This window comes from Rana temporaria, chromosome 2 (assembly GCF_905171775.1).
Source record: "Rana temporaria chromosome 2, aRanTem1.1, whole genome shotgun sequence".
NCBI lineage: Eukaryota > Metazoa > Chordata > Amphibia > Anura > Ranidae > Rana > Rana temporaria.
The window spans coordinates 467,868,279-467,887,822 of record NC_053490.1 but is presented as its reverse complement, the minus strand read 5'-3'; the positions used below and the strand labels follow the sequence as shown (position 1 = coordinate 467,887,822).

Sequence of the window (19,544 nt, the reverse complement as noted above, 5' to 3'; positions counted from 1 at the left end):
TTAGGATACACGTATCTAACAAATTACTGTGAACATCGAAATGTTTATAACATTTTCTGCCTAAAACATATTAGTTATGTGTTTTTCAATTTTTTCACAATTATATTGAATATCATCCTCTCTTCTTAATCAATACTTTTATTTTGATGTCACTCTGGCTCCATCAACTTTTTTAAATGTCTCTGTCTTCCATGGGGGACCTGTCAACACAAGGAGCCTACAGTGATCTACAAAACTAATCGGACTGTAGTGATTGTAACTGTCAGTCATACATAGAAAAGAAAAGTACATATCAAATTAACTCTAAGGAGAGCAGCAAAGCATGCATTTTTTTTATTTAATTGAACCTGTGGCCAGGCTATGGAGAATCCAGTATTTATATAAGCATATACAGTATGTGGGCAAAATCTTAAACATAAATCAGCACAGCTCTCCAGTCTCACTTGTGCATAGAAACCAATCAGCTTCCAGGTTTTATTGCCAAAGCTTAATTGAACAAGCTGATGTTAGAAGCCAATTGGTTTCTCTGCAGAAGTGAGACTGATTTTGCACTCTCCAGCTGTAGTAAATAAACCCCTCTATGTCTATAGATAAATGATGCAAGTCCTAAAAAATACCTGCTGATCATGGTAAAAATGCAGGCAGTTTCCAGTAGTGAGCTGACAACGTTGTGACTGCTGCACTGAAATTTCAAGCAGCATTGTCAGCCTTTTGACCAAGTTCTCCATCTGCATAGCCCCTCATTGTTTACTGCAGTGATGGCGAACCTTGGCACCCCAGATGTTTTGGAACTACATTTCCCATGATGCTCACATGCTCTGCATTGTAGTTGAGCATCATGGGAAATGTAGTTCAAAAACATCTGGGGTGCCAAGGTTCGCCATCACTGGTTTACTCTCTTGGCAATCACTGCTCCCCCATACTAGATGCCTGCTATTGACACCCACCACCAAACTTCTGTTGTTGCAATGCAGCAGTGGCAAAGTTGTCAGTCCACTACAGGAAGTTAGTAGCCCACTATATTTCTGGAAGGATTATCAGGACCAGCAGCATTTTTCAATATAACATGGAAAAATCTGCATGTGTTGGAGAGCTGTGCTGAATATATTTTTTACAGATACTACCCACAGATTCACTTTACCAAGCAGTACATCAGCTTTAACACAATGCCCCAGTAACCTCAGTAGCTGCAAGCACTGTGAAGCAATTCATACTCAAAGTTTATATCAGAAAGCATGGATGTTCTAGTCATTTTTATAGCAGCTCATTTCCCTTTGTCACTCAGCAGCTTTCTCATGTAAACACAGTGTAGGTGCTCTGTCGGGGGGGGTGTGTTGTATTCTAAGCTATTATGACTTAGAACCCGATTTGAGTGGTCCAGGTCTGAAACTTGAGAATAAATTTTCCCACAATGCCTGCAACAACCAAGGGCTTCATTTAAAGTGGTTGTAAAAGCTTAAAATGGTTATAACCCTAAAAAAAAATATCCTGTTCCTTTAAAGCATGCTAAACAGCATAGTGTTTGTGTGTCCTAACCCACGGTAATCATGGCTGCTGATCCCTCATTACAGTGGTCAGTCTACGTGTCTTCATCAACCCAATTACTCTCTTCTCTTCTCTCTCCCTGTCAGCTGCTGTGTGAGCTGCCCCTCCTCACCCCTTCTATCGCTGTTCCAAATAACTGCTCACAATTACCGCCAGCCCCTCTGCTAGGACAAAATGTACTACACAGTGTCTGTTTTTTTTTTTTTATTATTCTTCCAAATGCCTTATTTCGCCTAACTGATCCACGGTCAAGTGACCACCCATCAGACGTCAGAGGTGGATCTCAGCCCCTCCCTCTGTAGTGCAAAGATCAGAGAAGGAGAGCGGCAGGCGGTCATGTGACCGTAGATTGGCGAAGTGAAATAGGAAATTTAAAAGAAGAAAAAAAACAACAAAACACATACACTGTGTAGTACATTTTGTTCTAGCAGAGGGGCTGGTAGTGGTTATGAGCACTGCCCTTTTAACCACAATTCTCTGCATTAAGGTAAAAGCCTTCCCCTAAATACTTAGTTGAGCCCAATATTGATCCACTGCTGCTCTCTCTCCCCTCACTGGAGATGGAGGCAGCAGCAGGAGCCATTGTCAATAAAAAAAGGGGGTGGAGCTGTCCCACTCTGTTTGTGCCAACAGACACACACAGTCTAATTTAGGATCGAGCCCACATACGTGCCACCATAGAAATCGGCTTCCTATAGTGGCACACGTAGAAGAGGAGACGCTTGGAGAGCCGACATGGGACTGCAGAAGAGGAGAACTGGGGCTGAACAGAGCAGGTACGAATGACATGTTTGTTATTTAAAAAAAAAAACTTAACTTTATAATCCATTTTAAGCTTGTTTACGGCTTGCTAAGACAATGTAAATACCTGCATATCTAAAGCCTAGCCATAGCTTCACTTAAAAGTACACTCACATCATAAGCAACTAGAAAAATGTAAGTCACTAAGCATATGTTATTAAACAATATGCTAATGGATAAAGATCCAATTTATAAGGAACAGACTTACAGTTCATCTGGAAAGTATTCACAGCGCTTTACTTTTTCCACATTTTGTTATGTTACAGCCTTATTCCAAAATTGATTAAATTTGTTATTTTCCTCAAAATTCTACAAACAATACCCCATAATGACAACGTGAAAGAAGTTTGTTTGAAATCTTTGCATTTTTTTTTTAAAAAGAAAAAAAATTGAAAAAAAAAAATCACATATACATAAGTATGCACAGCCTTTGCCACAACACTTAAAAGTTGAGCTGAGGTGCATCCTGTTTCCACTGATCATCTTTGAGATTTTTCTATAACTTGGAGTCCACCTCTGGTAAATTCAGTTGATAGGACATGATTTGGAAAGGCATACACCTGTCTATACAAGGTCCCACAGTTAACAGTGCATGTCAGAGCACAAACCAAGCCATGAAGTCCAAGGAATTGTCTGTAGACCTCTGAGACAGGATTGTATCATAGATCTGGGGAGAGTACAGAAACATTTCTGCAGCATTGAAGGTCCAATGAGCACAGTGGCCTCCATCATCTGTAAATGGAAGAAGATTGCAACCACCAGGACTCTTCCTAAAACAGGTCGCCCGGCCAAACTGAGCGATCGGGGGAGAAGGGCCTTAGTCATGGTGGTAACCAAGAACTTGATGGTCACGAACAGAGCGTTTCTCGGTGGAGAGAGGAGAACCTTCCAGAAGAACAACCATCACTGCAGCCCTCGACCAATCAGGCCTCTGGTAGAGTGGCCAGACAGGAGCCACTCCTCAGTAAAAAGGCACATGAAGGCACACTTGGAGTTTGCCAAAAGGCACCCAAAGGACTCTCAGACCATCAGAAACAAAATTCTCTGGTCTGATAAATCAAAGATTTAACTCTTTGGCCTGAATGGCAAACGTCATGTCTGGAGGAAACCAGGCACAGCTCATCACCTGGCCAATACCATCCCTACAGTGAAACATGGTGGTGGCAGCATCATGCTGTGGGGATGTTTTTCAGCAGCAGGAACTGGGAGACTAGTCAGGATCGAGGGAAAGATGAATGCAGCAATGTACAGAGACATCCTTGATGAAAACCTTCTTCAGAGTGCTCTGGACCTCAGACTGGGGTGGAGGTTCATCTTCCAACTGGACACTGACCCTAAACACACAGCCAAGATAACAAAGGAGTGGCTACGGGACAACTCTGTGAATGCCCTTGAGTGGCCCACCTCCAGAGCCCAGACTTGAACCTGACTGAACATCTGTGGAGAGATCTGAAAATGGTTGTGCACTGATGCTCCTCCATCCAACCTGATAGAGCTTGAGAAAATTCTCTTTTTGCAAAAAAAAAATGGGAGAAACTGCCCAAAAATAGGTGTGCCAAGCTTGTAGCATCATACTCAAAAAGAATTAAGGCTGTAATTGGTGCCAAAGATGCTTGAACAAAGTATTGAGCAAAGGCTGTCATTACTTACGTACATGTGATTTTTTTTCTCATTTCTTTATTTTTAGTGCTGAATCAGAGGCTCTGCTGAGTGTAGTTCCTGAACTATGACAGCAGAAATGTTGTTCAAATCTGCAGCCCAAGAGCCTAAAACCTGGCCATACATGGTAAGATTTCTCTCATTCAGCCCTCACACAAAACATGGATGGAATAATCTCCTCTGTCAGTTATTGTATTCTGACAGCCAGCACCCACAGCTGATATTATTGAATTTTCCACCCTCTCCTTTGATATACAGACCAAAGGGGGTCAAGCTGAAGAGTGCCAACAGGGCCACCCATGGCTCAAATTCTGGCTGGTCCATCAGCTTAGGGGTTTGGGCACTTTTTTAATAGGACACACAACCAGGAATGCAATACAGTGCAGTAATAAGGTTTTCTGTTTTCACCAGGCACGAGATGAAGTAATATCTGTCCTAAAGGCTGAGAAAATTGATCTGGCATTACTGGAAGCTCAATACGGATTTGTGACTCCAAAACGTGTTTTAGAGGCTCTTCAGAGAGATGCTATTCAATGTAATGCTACACAATGGCAAGAAGATATTTATGAAAAGCCAATATGTGAGGTATGTGCCAAAGTTTTTTTCCTATAAACCAACAAGGTTTTCAAAATACAACTGTATGTTTTGTAGGGTAAATGGTCTTGCCATCACATTGTGGAATATACAGCGGGGGGATCACAAAGCCTGGAGCTAAAGTGGCTATTTATATAGTAAACACGCTTGGGCTCAGGGGCTCCTGCCAAACTTAAAATGGAAGAAAAACCCTGGTGGGTTTTTCTTCCTTTCTTTGTCCTTGCAAAGTAAAGTCATAATGTGCTAGTATGCATCACATACTAGCACATTATGTGATATTTGCCTGCAAATTAAGCCTGTGTCGTCCCCGCTGCAGGCCGCATCCATTTTCATCCGTCTTCCTTTCGGGGCCGCAGACTCCGGCTCTGTGACTGGTTGGAGCTGCGTGACATCACTCCCGCACGGGCGGCTGTTCCTTTAGAGCGGATGCATTGATGACATCATCGGCACAGTAAACCATAAATATCAGTGCACGTTTAGAAGATATTTACAGTACCTATAGGTAAGCTTTATTCTAGGCTTACCTATAGGTACAACTTCCCCATGGAGGTTTACAACCTCTTTAACGTCATACTAAAGTCTAATTTTTTTTTATTTAAAAACAAACATACATGCTATACTTAACCTGCTCTATGCAGTGGATTTTCATTGAGCAGCCCAGATCCTCCTCTTCTCGGTGCTCCTGGCCCATCCTTCCTGCTGAGTGCCCCCACAGCGAGCAGCTTGTTATGTGGGCACCTGAGCAGAGCCACAGCTTTGTGTTTCCATTAAGACACAGAGCCGCACAATTGGCCCTACCCCCTCACTCTCATTGGCACACAATCAGGGAGTGTCGGTCAGCCAAGACTCTTGTGCAACATTGCTAAATCAAGATGGGGCTCAGGTAGGTATTAAGGGGGCTGCTGCACACTGACATTTTTTTATCATAATGCATAGAATGTATTAACATATAAAAAAAAAAAAAAAAGTCTGACTTTACAAATACTTTAAGGAAGGACTTAAAGAAGGTTTTTTTTGACAGATTCAGAACCTCTGTCAGACCTTTTAATTGAAGTACAAATAGGTTATCCAATATACTGTTCGCTATATGCCCTCATCCCTGAATTCAGTATATACAGACATAAGTAATAGTAGTCCAGGACTTTAAGAGGGACATATAGAAGCAAGAAGAACACTGCATATATAAAAACCATGGCCCAGATTCTCAAAGGGCTTACGACGGCGCAACGCAATGTGCGCCATCGTAAGTCCTAATCTGGGCCGTCGTATCTATGCGACTGATTCTTAGAATCAGTTACGCATAGATAACCATTAGATCCGACAGGCGTAAGGCTCTTAAGCTGTCGGATCTTAAATGCAATTATTTTTTTCGCCGCTAGGTGACGCTTCCGTCGTTTTCCTGATCAAGTATGCAAATTAGCAAAATACGCGAATTCCCGAACGTACGACCGGCCGACACAGTGAAGGTACGGCGTTTACGTACGATTTGCGACGCGTAAAGTTGCCCCTGCTATATGAGGGGCAACCAATGTTAAGTATGGCCGTCGTTCCCGCGGCGAAATTAAAACATTTACGTGGTTTGCGAAAGTCGTCCGTGAATAGGGCTGGACGCCATTTACGTTAACGTCGAAACCAATGACGTCCTTGCAACGTCATTTAGCGCAATGCACGTCGGGAAATTTTAGGGACGGCGCATGCGCAGTACGTTCAGCACGGGAACACGGCTAATTTAAATGATCCACGCCCCCTACCCGGATCATTTGAATAAGGCGGGCTTTCGCCGGAGGATTTACGATACGCCGCCGCAACTTTACAGGCAAGTGCTTTGTGAATCAAGCACTTGCCCGTAAAACTTGCGGCGGCGTAACGTAAATGAGATACGTTACGCCGCCGCATTTTTAAGCCAGTCTACGAGAATCTGGCCCCATGAATTTTATTATTATAAACATTTAGGTACAATCTAAACCACAATTAGGAAAGGAACAGCACAGTGCTAAGTTCTGGGATTCACATAGTTAGATCCAATATGATCCACATGTAGACACAACACATTTTGATTGATCTTTCACAGGAGTACATGTAAAAATGATCAGCAGTGTCAAACATAAAATTCGGATGCATTAAGGTGAAAAAACATGAACCTTTACATCCTTTAATAAAAACATAGATTCACTGGAATCCAACAGATGTATAGCATCTTTCTCCCATGGGGGGAAGCAGAAGATGCCTGTAAGGTACAAGGTACATACAAAAAAAGACAGAAGGTGTTTAAGGGCCCTCATTGGTCATCCATAGTTCTAGCTGAGTAGGTACAAGTCATCCTATAGTAGGCTTCAACTAAATGGTCAAGGCACAACACCATCTATGCATCAACAGGGTAAAGATGGCCAGGGGCTTCGCCACATCCTTTTGTCAAACAACTTTGAATATTAAAATCACCAAGTTCCAGCAGTCAATCTGTGATTGAATTCCAGTGAATCTATGTTTTTAATTAAGAGAATTGTGGGTTTCATCATGCCGATTATTCACATGTACTCCTGAGGAAGATAGATTGAAAAGCGTCAAGTCTACATGTGGATCATATTGGATCTAAACTACTGGATTTTATCTAAATGTTTAGAATAAAAATGATGTTTTTTTTATATGCAGCGTTCTTCTTGCTTCTATATGTCCCTCTGAAAGTCCTTGACTACTAATACTTACAGTATGTTTGTATTTTTAATTAAAATTTCTGTTCCCATTGGGGAGTTTACCTCTCAGGCACTGTCCAGGAGACAGAAGGTGATTGAAAATCCCACCACTGACAACTGTCACCAGAACCGGAGGTGAGGGGACACCTCTCAATGGAGATGCCCATTCCAGTGACAACGCTGAAATTGTAATTTCTTCTAAAAATGTACTCTCACTTCCTCTTGTGTCGCTTGTACAACAGGGGAAAAAGGTCAGGAATAAAATCCTGACAAAAATTGTTACCCTTCTTCACTGTGTCCAAAACAAAGGCCTTGTTCAGGCAGTTGATCCAAGCTTTTACCGCCATTCCAGACAGCCTACCTACTTTACTTGGTGGACATGCAGGTACCGCCACATTTCCTGTGCTTCTGATGCAATTTTAACTTGGCATGTTGCGATAGGCAGGCATTCTGCTTGGCAAACACACCCATTGAAGTAAATGGGAACGTGCCGTAAGTGCATTCTAACCATGCCTGGTTGAGGCATGGTATTGCAATGTACAATACTCCTTGTAATTGGGGAAAAAAGAAAAAGCAGGCATTCAAGAGGCATAAGTATTACCTCCTGAACACCTGCAAATCTCTGATCAACCGCCACCAATGTGAACTATTCCAAAGAAAGAAAGAAAGAGCTTCTACTTTAAAGAGTCTGGAGTTCAACTTTATAGTCAAAACCTATAATTCTGCTAGTCATTTGCTTGATATATATACTCCTCTGCCTAGGTCAGCTTTACTGCCTCCTTGGTCAGTTCACAACTCATTAAACAGAGATTATGATTATGATTCACTGCCCAATGAGGAGTTTGGAGGCAGAGAGGTGACACATTAAGCTGAAGTGCAAAACCATGACGATAAATCTGTCTGGCTGTGCGAAAAAATATGTGTAAATCACAAGTCAGATGGTACAGAACTACAATTCCTTTGGCAGGTATAACAGTGCAAAAATGTGCATTTCAACGGTGTAGTCATTTTCTTGCAGTTTTGCTTTAAGGCCCAACTTGAAATGCCTAATATGCATGCAAAATAGCAGTGCATTATGGGAAAAACATACATATACACGTTACATGATAGTTGCCCAAGGTCTAATTTCAGTAATAAAATCCATGCATGTTGATTTTACCAGTACCAGGGACACCTACCAGTACCAGGGACACCCTACCCCCTAAATAAATACAAAATGGAAATTTTAGCTGCTTTAACGCTCCTACAAAAAGAAAAAAAATCGTAATTTTGGGAAAAAAATGCTTTGAAACGTCATGCTATCGTAGCCCTAATTCATCAAAACTGCCATAAATCATGGTGTTATTAAGCTTTCAGGGCAGAAATAATATTTAAACTAATGAAAAATAGAAGATAATATATTTCTTTGAACTAGGGCTTCAATAACTGCCAGTCACCTTGTATGTTCTCACTCCTATTCCAGACATTGCACTTTTGTTACAGCATAGCCTTTCCAGTTGAACTCTATCTGCTTTCAATTAAAATGTAAAATGTACACTTGGAAAGGCTAATATTTTAGCCATTTACAAAGATGTCTCTCTGAAGGCCGAAGTGGTAGAAATCCATTTTGACATGTGGACATGATGTCAGCTTTTGGCTGTGTGCAGAGCAGGATATTGTCCTGATTTTTCATTACGTTTGCTTCTAAATAAAAATGTATTGTGGCTTGTTTTGGTGATTAGTCATGACTGCGGCATTACTGCATTAGCCCTAAATGACCGATGTGGCCAATAAAATTTACGGTGGGCACAGACGGAACAACGGATGATAGTATATCAGCCTTCCATCTCATTGTCAATATTGTAAAAAAATAAAATAAAATAATTATAGTCTGATGTCTGTATGTGCTTATTACATACAATAAAAGTATAAAATTCATATTATTTATTTCACATGCCTTTATTTTTATTCACATTTAAATGTCAAACTGTCCAGCAGAAGACAAACTAAAACACTGTCAGGGGGGCTTTTGCAGTTGAAATTTAATTTTTAAACCATAGCGATAAAGTGAAAATCGCTGTGATATTATTAATAAATTCACTTGCTCCATACAGATAAATAAAATATTTTTAAGCTATGATTAAGCACTAAGTTACAGTGTGAAGCGCGTCAACTTGCATCTTTTTTTGCTGTGGCATGTATTATTGAGATTTGATTTTACAATAAAAGGAACCAACTTTTTTGGAGTGCGGCTGTCCAAACTTTCCTTTCTATTCTTGCATTATCATTTGCATTGCCAGCACCCATGGCTTTGGATCCAGTGAAGAGGTTCAACAATTACTCCTGAGCGGTTACTCCCTTCTTCTAAAATATTTTTGAGATGATGAATTTAAAGTGGAACTTTACCCATAACAACCTGATTAAAAAAAAGATCAAGCAACATATATTCCACATTAATAATTATGCTACCAAAATGAGTGTGTGCTGTAAATTGCCTCCAGCATTACTCCTGTTTCTTCTTGCTGGAGGCGGCCATTTTGCTGAAGCCCAGAGCCCCAGCAGTAAACCATAAATCGCAACTAAACCCATCAATTTAACGGTTTAAAAAAATTGGCTGGTGACCTAACTGATCACATGTGCAGCACCATGGCAGTTACAGATCAAACAGAAGGAGGACAGGACGGTTTTATTCCACTTTAAGGCTGTCAGCAGATCGGCCAAGACAAACTCAGCAGTGCCTAAAAATGGAGAGCAACTGAGCATGTGCAGAGCAGTGTCAGACAGTGAATAACTGGATTGTAAACCGTATAGAGTCCAAGGGTAGGCAACCTGGGGCAATCCAGCTGTTGCGGAACTACATTTGCCATAAGGCATTGCAAGGTTTGCAGTTACAATTACTCCCAGAGGCATGATGGGACTTGTAGTTCTGCAACAGCTGGAGGGCCCCAGGTTGCCTATCCCTGGTATAGACACTTATTTTTAATGTTCTCCATAGCTATACCTGCAAAAGGGACCAGCCTGAACTGATCTAGCAGGACTAAAATTTTATGACTAAAATTCCACTTTAAAGTTTACCTTCAGTCAGTTTTACTAACCACCTCATCCACCTCGCTTTCACCCGCTTTCATCACTTAGCAATACGTTTGAAAAAAATGCTTCTAAAAAAACAGTTGGCAAATCGAGTCCACTGTCCTTCTGGGAGTTGAGACTAGTGATCTAGTGCTGCAATATATTGCTGCCTTCAATCGGTTATACTGTCGTGACACCAAGATGGCGCAGATGTCTGCTGGAGCAGGGTCACCTGTTGGAGCCCCTCCACTACCCCCCCCCCCCCCCCACAAAGTCATTGTGCATATTTCAACCATAAATTTTGTCAACTCTTACCCAGAGCCACAAATCAGAATCTTAACTGACACTTTTGAAAAAAAAATTGGGGACCGATGACACGGCGTTCAGTGCTAAAAATATGCACTGTTACTGTACTAATGACACTGGCAGGGAAGGGGTTAACATCACAGGTGATCAAAGGGTTAAATGTGTCCCTAGGGGGTGCTTGCTAACTGTGGGGGTTTGCTCTGACTGGGGAAAGACAGAGATCGATGTTCCTGCTTTTTCCTGCAGTTTCTCCCCATGTTCTGCCTCTCCCGGGAGTGATCACGGGTGGCCGGTGGATATTGGGTCCGCCACACTTGCTGATTAACATTCCATGTCCAGTCAGCGTTCGATCCGCCCGCCCCCCCCCCAGTGGCTATTGCATGAAATGACGTACAGGTACGTGATTTTGCACGAATAGATTGACCGGCCACAGTAAATATGCAGTAGGCAGTCGGCAAGAGGTTAAAGTGGAACTAAAGTGTATATAAAGCCATTTAGCCTTTTTAAACAAAGTAGGGAAGGATTAGCAAGCCTGTGATGTTTGCGTTTGTCTCTGCTGGGGAGATTCACCCTCTCTATATGTCCTAGGATAATTAGAAACACTGTCATAGAGCAACAGAGAGAAAACCCAAACTTTTCCAGTGCCACCAGAACAGGCATAAAAGGGTGAATCTTTCAATAGGAAAATCTGTTATATCGACAATTTGTTGAAAGGGATTTAAACTTTCTTTTGAGAGATTTCCTATCGCTCTTTGTTGTGTCTATGGCACAGGAAGTGAAGGAAAATCTCCCCAGTGGGACACAGATGGTGAAAAAAGAAAAAAAAATGTTGAATTTTAACTGTCCTTACTCTATCCTAAACTACAACAAAAATGATTACCTCTACATACTTCCAATGCAGTAAATGACCTTTAAAACAAGCCTTTACTGAACTCTTTAGCACTGTGGAGTAACTAATCCTCAGTTTATAGCATAACACTTTCTGTTGGCAGCTTAGCTCCCCCTTTCCAGCGGATCCTTCTGATCTCCAGTGTAAACAGAGTAGAAGTCTGGAAGGGGTGAGCAGGATGAGCTGATCTTCTGAGACAATGTAGGACTTGGGTGCCAATGCAGTGAATAATGAGGATGAATTCCTCCAAAGTGCCTGCAGCTACAGTGGTTGCAGAGAGAAATACTATCTTTCACAAGTAGCAGTGATATCATCACTGTGTAGAGAGTAGAGCTACGAATAGTGATTGGTCTGTATTACAGGTAGCTCCTGCACAGAGGCAAAGTGCAGAGGTTATTTCATGTCAGATTAGCGTACATATCAGGAAGAAATACACAAAGTAAGATTTAAAGTGTTACTAAACCCACAACAGTAAAATCAGTTTGTATATGTAGTAAAGCATGCTTGTTATACTCACTGTGGAACCTAAGGGTTAATCCCCTGCATTGTGTAAAAAGAGAGCTTGATCCTTTATGCACAGATCCTCTTCCTCTGGCATTGTTCCCACAACATGTCCGGATAAAACAGATTTAGTGGAGTCAGGCTGCACATGCTCAGTTTTGTGTGTATTGCTAGAGAGTTTTTTTTCTTTTCTTGGGAGAGTGCATGTGATTAGCACTGTTCAGGCAGAGGGTCAGGGGTCCTGCATCTTGATAGGGCAACCATAGCAGTATGAAAACTCCTCCTACAAACTTTAACAAGACACTAATAGAATTCACAAGACTGCTATATACTGCTAATGAAAAAAGGTATTTAGTAGTTTATATTTACTAAAATAATTGTATTTCCATGTTATGTGTGTTGTGTGACCAGATATAGTGAATGCAGGATCCTGGGTTTAGGAACACTTTAAGTAAGAATTCACATGCCTCTGATATTTAAACAAATGTCTATTTAGCCCAGAGTTCAGCTTTAAAGAAGTAGTATCATCAGAAGTTGGAAATGCTCATTGAGTCCTCCAGGGGGTGCAGGGCATATATCACTTGGTCCTGTTCAGAACCAAGCAACGACTGTTGAGTTAGCGTGGTTGCCACATGTGCAATCACGCTGACAGGCACATAGAGGAGAGGAGGTGTGACAGACAGTACACACAGAGAAGAGCCTGCACAAGCTCTGCCTCGACAGGACTGCTGTGACAGGATTCAGGAGCACATGAGAGGTGATCAAGAGTCATTCATTCTGCAGGGCCCCAAGTTACTTTATAAGAATGATGGCGCTCTTCTACAGCACCAAGATTCACAACAATACAAACTAGTACTCTAGTCTCTCTCCCCAGCTGGGTCTGAGCTCAGTCTTTCTTCTGTGTACAAGGAAGATTGAAGATGGCAGAGGGGAAGTGCAGAAGAGGCACAGTGCTGGAATATTAGATTGCACAGCTGCAGATCTTAGAATTAGGAAGAGGAGGCATCTTCAGTGCTGGCTGTAGCTCCCCCCTTAGGAATGCCCACAAATTGGGCTCAAGTCTGGGGTGAGGCTACTGCATAGCACGAACAGAAAATAAATATAATTTTATTTGCAAACAACTGCATGGATCTGTACGGGGTCAAATCATATGTGCACTGGTTCCCACGCATTTTCAACTTCTATTGAGAATTCTTCTTCAAAATGTGGTTTAATTACCAGGGCTCAAGTCCTGCGGGAACACGTGGGAACGGAGTCCCTGCACTTTTTTCACAGCAGGAACGCAGTTCCCTTTGCAGGACTAGAGCAGCCGAAAGCAGCCGAGCCGCCCGAGCCAATACTTCACTAAGCGGCGATGCCCAACTCGAGTCACTGTCAGGGGCAGGCGAACCTTAGTAATCCTTTATGTTACTGGCCGCTTCCTGTATATAGATTCACCAGGTAGTGTGCGAGTATTCTGTCACTTCCTCGATGCCGCAATGTCTCCTGGGAGCTTTTGTCATTGTTCCCAGGAGACATTGCGGAGGTCTGCCGCAAGTTATCACGGGATTTAGAAATAACTTGCTTAAAGTTTTTTTTAAATCCCACGATAACTCGCGGCAGACCTCCGCAATGTCTCCTGGGAACAATGACAAAAGTTCCCAGGAGATATTGCGGCATCAAGGAAGTGACGGAATACCCGCACACTACCCGATGAATCCATATACAGGAAGCGGCCAGTAACAATGGATTACTAAGGTACAGTGGATCGGGAAAAAAAACATGCGGTTTAGTAATTATGCATATGAGCGTATCATTTTATTTTTTTGGTGGGGGGAGTGGATCTTGGGTGGGAGTTCCCACACTTTTTTTCCCCAGGACTTGACCCCTGGTAATTACCTTTAATCATTTATATCACTGGTAACTTTTGTACACTAGATAACATTTCAGATCAGTCTGGCAGTGAGTACATCAGGCCGTTCAGTCTATTATCAGGACTAGTATTGTCATGTTCGATGCACTGGTGTTGGGTGGGACAGGTTTTTAGAGAGAACATAAAAGACAGAACAAAAATGTCTCGATCTTCAAGGGATGTCATATTAGAAGGGGTAAACTGTCAATTAGAGAAAAAATGAACATTACTCAGATAGACAGGAGGCACTGTGATTTGAGAACATTTTTTTTTCCTTTTGCTTCTTTTTATGTTATGGAAATTATTTTACCCCTGCTGTAAAAGCTCTGTGGATCTGCCCACTGCACGCAAAGCACACCATGTCACATATAACCTTTCAAACACAGTATATGAATGTAACAAAACCTACAGGAAATGTAACATGTCTGCTACATAATTGGTCATTACAGTAGAAGAAAAAGAATGTAAACGTTACAACCAAAACTTCATTAAACACGAATACTACAATAACATGATTACTTTACATTGACACATTATCTTCACAGACTCGGATATTAATGTAAGACGATCTATTTGGTAAATGTTTAAACTCTGCCTTGTCACAGCGTTTACTTTATATACACAGAAATACAATATGGTTAGCAAGAGAAGAACGCCAGACTGATGGCTATATACACAGGCAGCTGCGTATTAATCATCCACGTTTCTGGCGGAGACCAGCCAAAAAACTTACAAAAAAGATAAACAATGTGCTCTTTTAAATAAAAGTTATGTGTAGATGGAGATATGTTTTTAGAAGAGTTGCGGTCCTACAAGCCTAAAATACATCAAGCATTACGTAAATGGTGCTCTTTTTGGTTAACTAAATATTGTGATAATCAGTTGGGCTCAGAGCAGTATTGTGAACTCAAACACAAACAGCGCTTCATAAAGGTACAGTGCTCAGCATAAATGAGTACACCCCAACAGATTTGTCAGAAAACCTTTACTTTCTTTTCAGAATCAACATTTTCTATGGGACACAATACTACAAAATAATCCCACAAATGCGGGCCATTGATTGCATCCAAGATATGTTAATTTTCACACACAAAAAGTGTTTTTCCTAACAAATTCATTTAAGACCATGTTGCAAAAATGAATACACCCCAATGAAAGGCTTAGGGGCAAAGCTAAATTATAGAAAACAACATACTAATTAACAAAAATTCAACTACAGCCGAGTCGAATTATTAAATAGGAGTTCAGCAGAAAGCAATGACACCACATGGCAGAGAAATGTCACAAGGCCTGAAAAAAGAAAATCATTTCTTTACACAAGAAAGGTGAAGGCTACAAGAAGATGAGCAAAGCTTTAGGGCCCTTTTACATGTACTGATCCCGCGTGGATCCGCTCCTTTAACATCCGCTTGCTCAGCGGGGATTACTCCGTTGATCCCCGCTGAGGTGGTAGGGACAGCCCTGTCAGATGTCCGCTTTCCTCTCTGTTCGTGTTCATGCGATCCGCAGACGTCTGCAGAAACAGACCATAGCGGGGACTGATAAGATCAAAAGTCAGCGGATGTTCATCCACTGACATCCACAATCCCATAGGGATACATGTATGTCCGTATTTCATCTGAAAACGGATGGATGAAAAACGGACATACGGTCCGCAGGTGTGAAAGGGCCCTTACTTATCAGTCAGAATACTGTAGCAAATGTGATACATAAATTTAACAAAGATGGAACTGCAACCATCTCAAAGAGATGTCCAAGCCATCCACGGAAGTTAACATTTCAACAGGAACGTCTTGTGATGAGAAGGGTTAAAGAAAATCACCATGCAAGTTCACTGCAATTAGCTAAAGAAGTAGAAAGCCAAACTGGGGTGATTTTTTCCCATGACACAATATGGAGTGCACTGCAGAGGAATGGCATGCATGGGTGTAATCCACAAAGGCAGGGGCGTCATTAGGGGTGGGCTGGGGAGGCTGGAGCCCCGAAATGGGTAGCCGAAAAGCCCAGAGTCTCGGGCATGCAGTAGTTAATTACTAGCCCCGAGCGAGCGCCGCCCAGCAGGGACCATTCTGTTGCTGAGTGTGGCCGAAAACACAGCAGGTCCCGCCTTCTGGAACCTGCAGCGCCTATGATGGATGTCCCACTGGTCCAATCCGGGAGCGCGGGACCTGTGACGTCCATCATAGGCGCTGCAAGCTCAGAAGGCGGGAATTACAATGCCGCCCGGCACGCCACGTCACATGCCCGCTCGGTTCAGCGGCTCTCCTCTCCTCTTCGGCTCCTCCTGAGCCCGACTGCATCTTATGACAGGGTCAGGCACATTGGGCGCACCAGTGCCGCACCTCACATTCCAGCTCTCTGCTCCGTTCAGCGGCTCGCCTCCTTGGCTCTCCTCACCTCCTCGGCTCCTGAGCCTCCTCGAATCCTCTGGCTGCATCTCTACCACGGCTGAGGTAGGTCAGTGATTGTGTATGTAAGTCAGGTCAGGTCAGGTCAGTGTATGCAGGTCAGGTCAGTGTATGCAGGACAGGTCAATGTATGCAGGACAGGTCAGTGTATGCAGGACAGGTCAGTGTATGCAGGTCAGGTCAGTGTATGCAGGTTATGTAAGTGTTAGTGTATGTAGGTTATGTCAGTGTGTGTGTGTACTGACACACACACACACTGACATACAGTGGGGATTGAAAGTTTGGGCACCCCAGGTAAAAATTTGTATTAATGTGCATAACGAAGCCAAGGAAAGATAGAAATATCTCCAAAAGGCATCAAATTACAGATTAAAAGAAAAAGAAAGGCGCCGTGAGGTCCAGTCCAGCTGTCTGAAAAGCGCTTACTTACGTTTGTGAGTAGGACTATTAATTTTATAAATATAAATTTTAAGTGGTAATGCACAAGGTCGGTGCGCCCTCCTTTCTTTTTCTTTTCATTTTAGCCATTTGAACACCCTTTGTTCTTTGGAGGGCTGCAAGACTTTTGACTTTGCCGGTAGACTTCACTGCTGTACCTAGTTTGGCGAAACACCAGAGCGCAGGAGGTTTTGTGTTTTTTTAAAATTACAGATTAGACATTCTTATAATATGTCAAAAAAAGTTAGATTTTATTTCCATCATTTACACTTTCAAAATTACAGAAAACAAAAAAATGGCATCTTCAAAAGTTTGGGCACCCTGCAGAATTTATAGCATGCACTGCCCCCTTTGCAAAGCGGAGACCTACCAGTGTCATGGATTGTTCTCAATCATCGTCTGGGAAGACCAGGTGATGTCAATCTCAAAGGTTTTAAATGCCCAGACTCATCTGACCCTGCCCCAACAATCAGCACCATGGGTTCTTCTAAGCAGTTGTCTAGAACAGTGTTTCTCAACTCCAGTCCTCAAGGCGCCCCAACAGGTCATGTTTTCAGGCTTTCCATTATTTTACACAGGTGATTTGATCAGTTTCACTGCCTTAGTAATTACCACAGCCGTTTCATCTGAGAGAAATCCTGAAAACATGACCTTTTGGGGTGCCTTGAGGACTGGAGTTGAGAAACACTGGTCTAGAAAACTGAAACTGAAAATAGTTGACGCTCACAAAGCTGGAGAAGGCTATAAGAAGATAGCAAAGCGTTTTCAGATGTCAATATCCTCTGTTCGGAATGTAATTAAGAAATGGCAGTCATCAGGAACAGTGGAAGTTAAAGCAAGATCTGGAAGACCAAGAAAAATATCAGACAGAACAGCTCGCAGGATTGTGAGAAAAGCAATTCAAAACCCACGCTTGACTGCACGATCCCTCCAGAAAGATCTGGCAGACGCTGGAGTTGTGGTACACTATTCCACTATAAAGAGATAAGTGTACAAATATGGTCTTCATGGAAGAGTCATCAGAAGAAAACCTCTTCTACATCCTCACCACAAAAATCAGCGTTTGAACTTTGCAAATGAACATATAGACAAGCCTGATGCATTTTAGAAACAAGTTCTGTGGACCGATGAGGTTAAAATAAAACTTTTTGGCCGGAATGAGCAAAGGTACGTTTGGAGAAGAAAGGGCACAGAATTTAATGAAAAGAACCTCTGTCCAACTGTTAAGCATGGGGGTGGATCAATCATGCTTTGGGGTTGTATTGCAGCCAGTGGCACAGGGAACATTTCACGAGTAGAAGGAAAAATGGATTCAATAAAATTTCAGCAAATTTTGGATGGTAACTTGATGCCATCTGTGAAAAAGCTAAAGTTAAAGAGAGGATGGCTTCTACAAATGGATAATGATCCTAAACACACCTCAAAATCCACAGGGGATTACATCAAGAGGCGTAAACTGAAGGTTTTGCCATGGCCTTCACAATCTCCTGACCTCAACATAATTGAAAATCTATGGCTAGACCTTAAAAGAGCAGTGCGGGACAGACAGCCCAGAGATCTCAAAGAACTGTAAGATTTTTGTAAGGAAGAATGGGCAAAGATGCCTCAAACAAGAACTGAAAGACTCTTGGCTGGCTACAAAAAGCGTTTACAAGCTATGATACTAGCCAAAGGGGGCAGTACAAGATATTAACTCTGCAGGGTGCCCAAACTTTTGCAGATGCCATTTTTTTGTTTTCTGTTATTTTGAAAGTGTAAATGATGGAAATAAAATCTAACTTTTTTGACATATTGTAAGAATGTCTAATCTGTAATTTGATGCCTTTTGGAGATTTTTCCATCTTTCCTTGGCTTTGTTGTGCACATTAATACAAATTTTTACCTGGGGTGCCCAAACTTTCGATCCCCACTGTACATACACACTCGCACACACGTAGGTCAGGGTATGTGTGTCAGATAGGTCACCCCGCGCCACTCCACCGACCGCGCCTGCACCCCCCCCCTTGGCTTCGGGCTGAAGCCCCTGGTCTTTTTGGCACCCAGCAACGCCCCTGCATGAAGGAAGTCTGTCCTAAAGCCCAGGCACAAAAAAAGCCTGCCTAGAATTTACCAGGGCCCATGCTGATAAAGAAGACTACTGGGACTCTGTACTCTGGAGTGATAAGACCAAGATAAATGTTTTTGGAACTGATGACTTCAAAACTGTATGGCGTCGCAAAGGTGAGAAGTACAAAGTAAAATGGTGGTGGCATGTACAGTGAAACATGGTGGTGGCAGTGTCCTTCTGAAGGGCTGCAAGAATGCTGCTGGTGTCAGAGAGCTGCATTTCATTGATAGTATCATGAATTCACAGATGTACTGCTCTGTATTTAAAGAGACGATGCTACCATCACTCCGTGCCCTTGATCGCTGTGCACTTTTCCAACATGACAATGATCCAAAACACACATCTAAGGCCACTGTTGCATTTATGAGGAAAAACAGGGTAAAAGTGATTCAGTGGCCAAGTAGGTCTCCTGATCTGAACCCAATCGAACACCTGTGGGGAATTCTGAAGAGACAAGTTGAGCATCACTCTCCATCCAAGCTTTAAAGGAGGTCGTTCTTGAAGAATGACAAAAGATAGATGTTGCAAGCTTGTTCGTTTCATGCCTAAAAGACTTGGTGCTGTCCTTCTGTCTGAATGGATACACAGAGCTGCAGCTCGGCTTGGGTGCCTCCATAGCAAGCTGCTTGCTGTGGGGGCACTCAACAGAAAGGAGGGGCCAGAAGCT

The 19,544-nt window shown here is 42.4% G+C and overlaps 1 protein-coding gene across 1 annotated transcript in view; it reads left to right on the top strand.

The window, feature by feature from the left end:
* FILIP1L (filamin A interacting protein 1 like) overlaps window positions 1-19,544 on the top strand; it is a 397,743-nt gene that overhangs the window by 182,750 nt on the left and 195,449 nt on the right. The window contains exon 3 of the mRNA XM_040338694.1: window positions 4,417-4,590. Within this exon, the coding sequence (XP_040194628.1) occupies window positions 4,417-4,590 (174 nt within the window). The remainder of the gene's footprint in view (window positions 1-4,416; window positions 4,591-19,544) is intronic.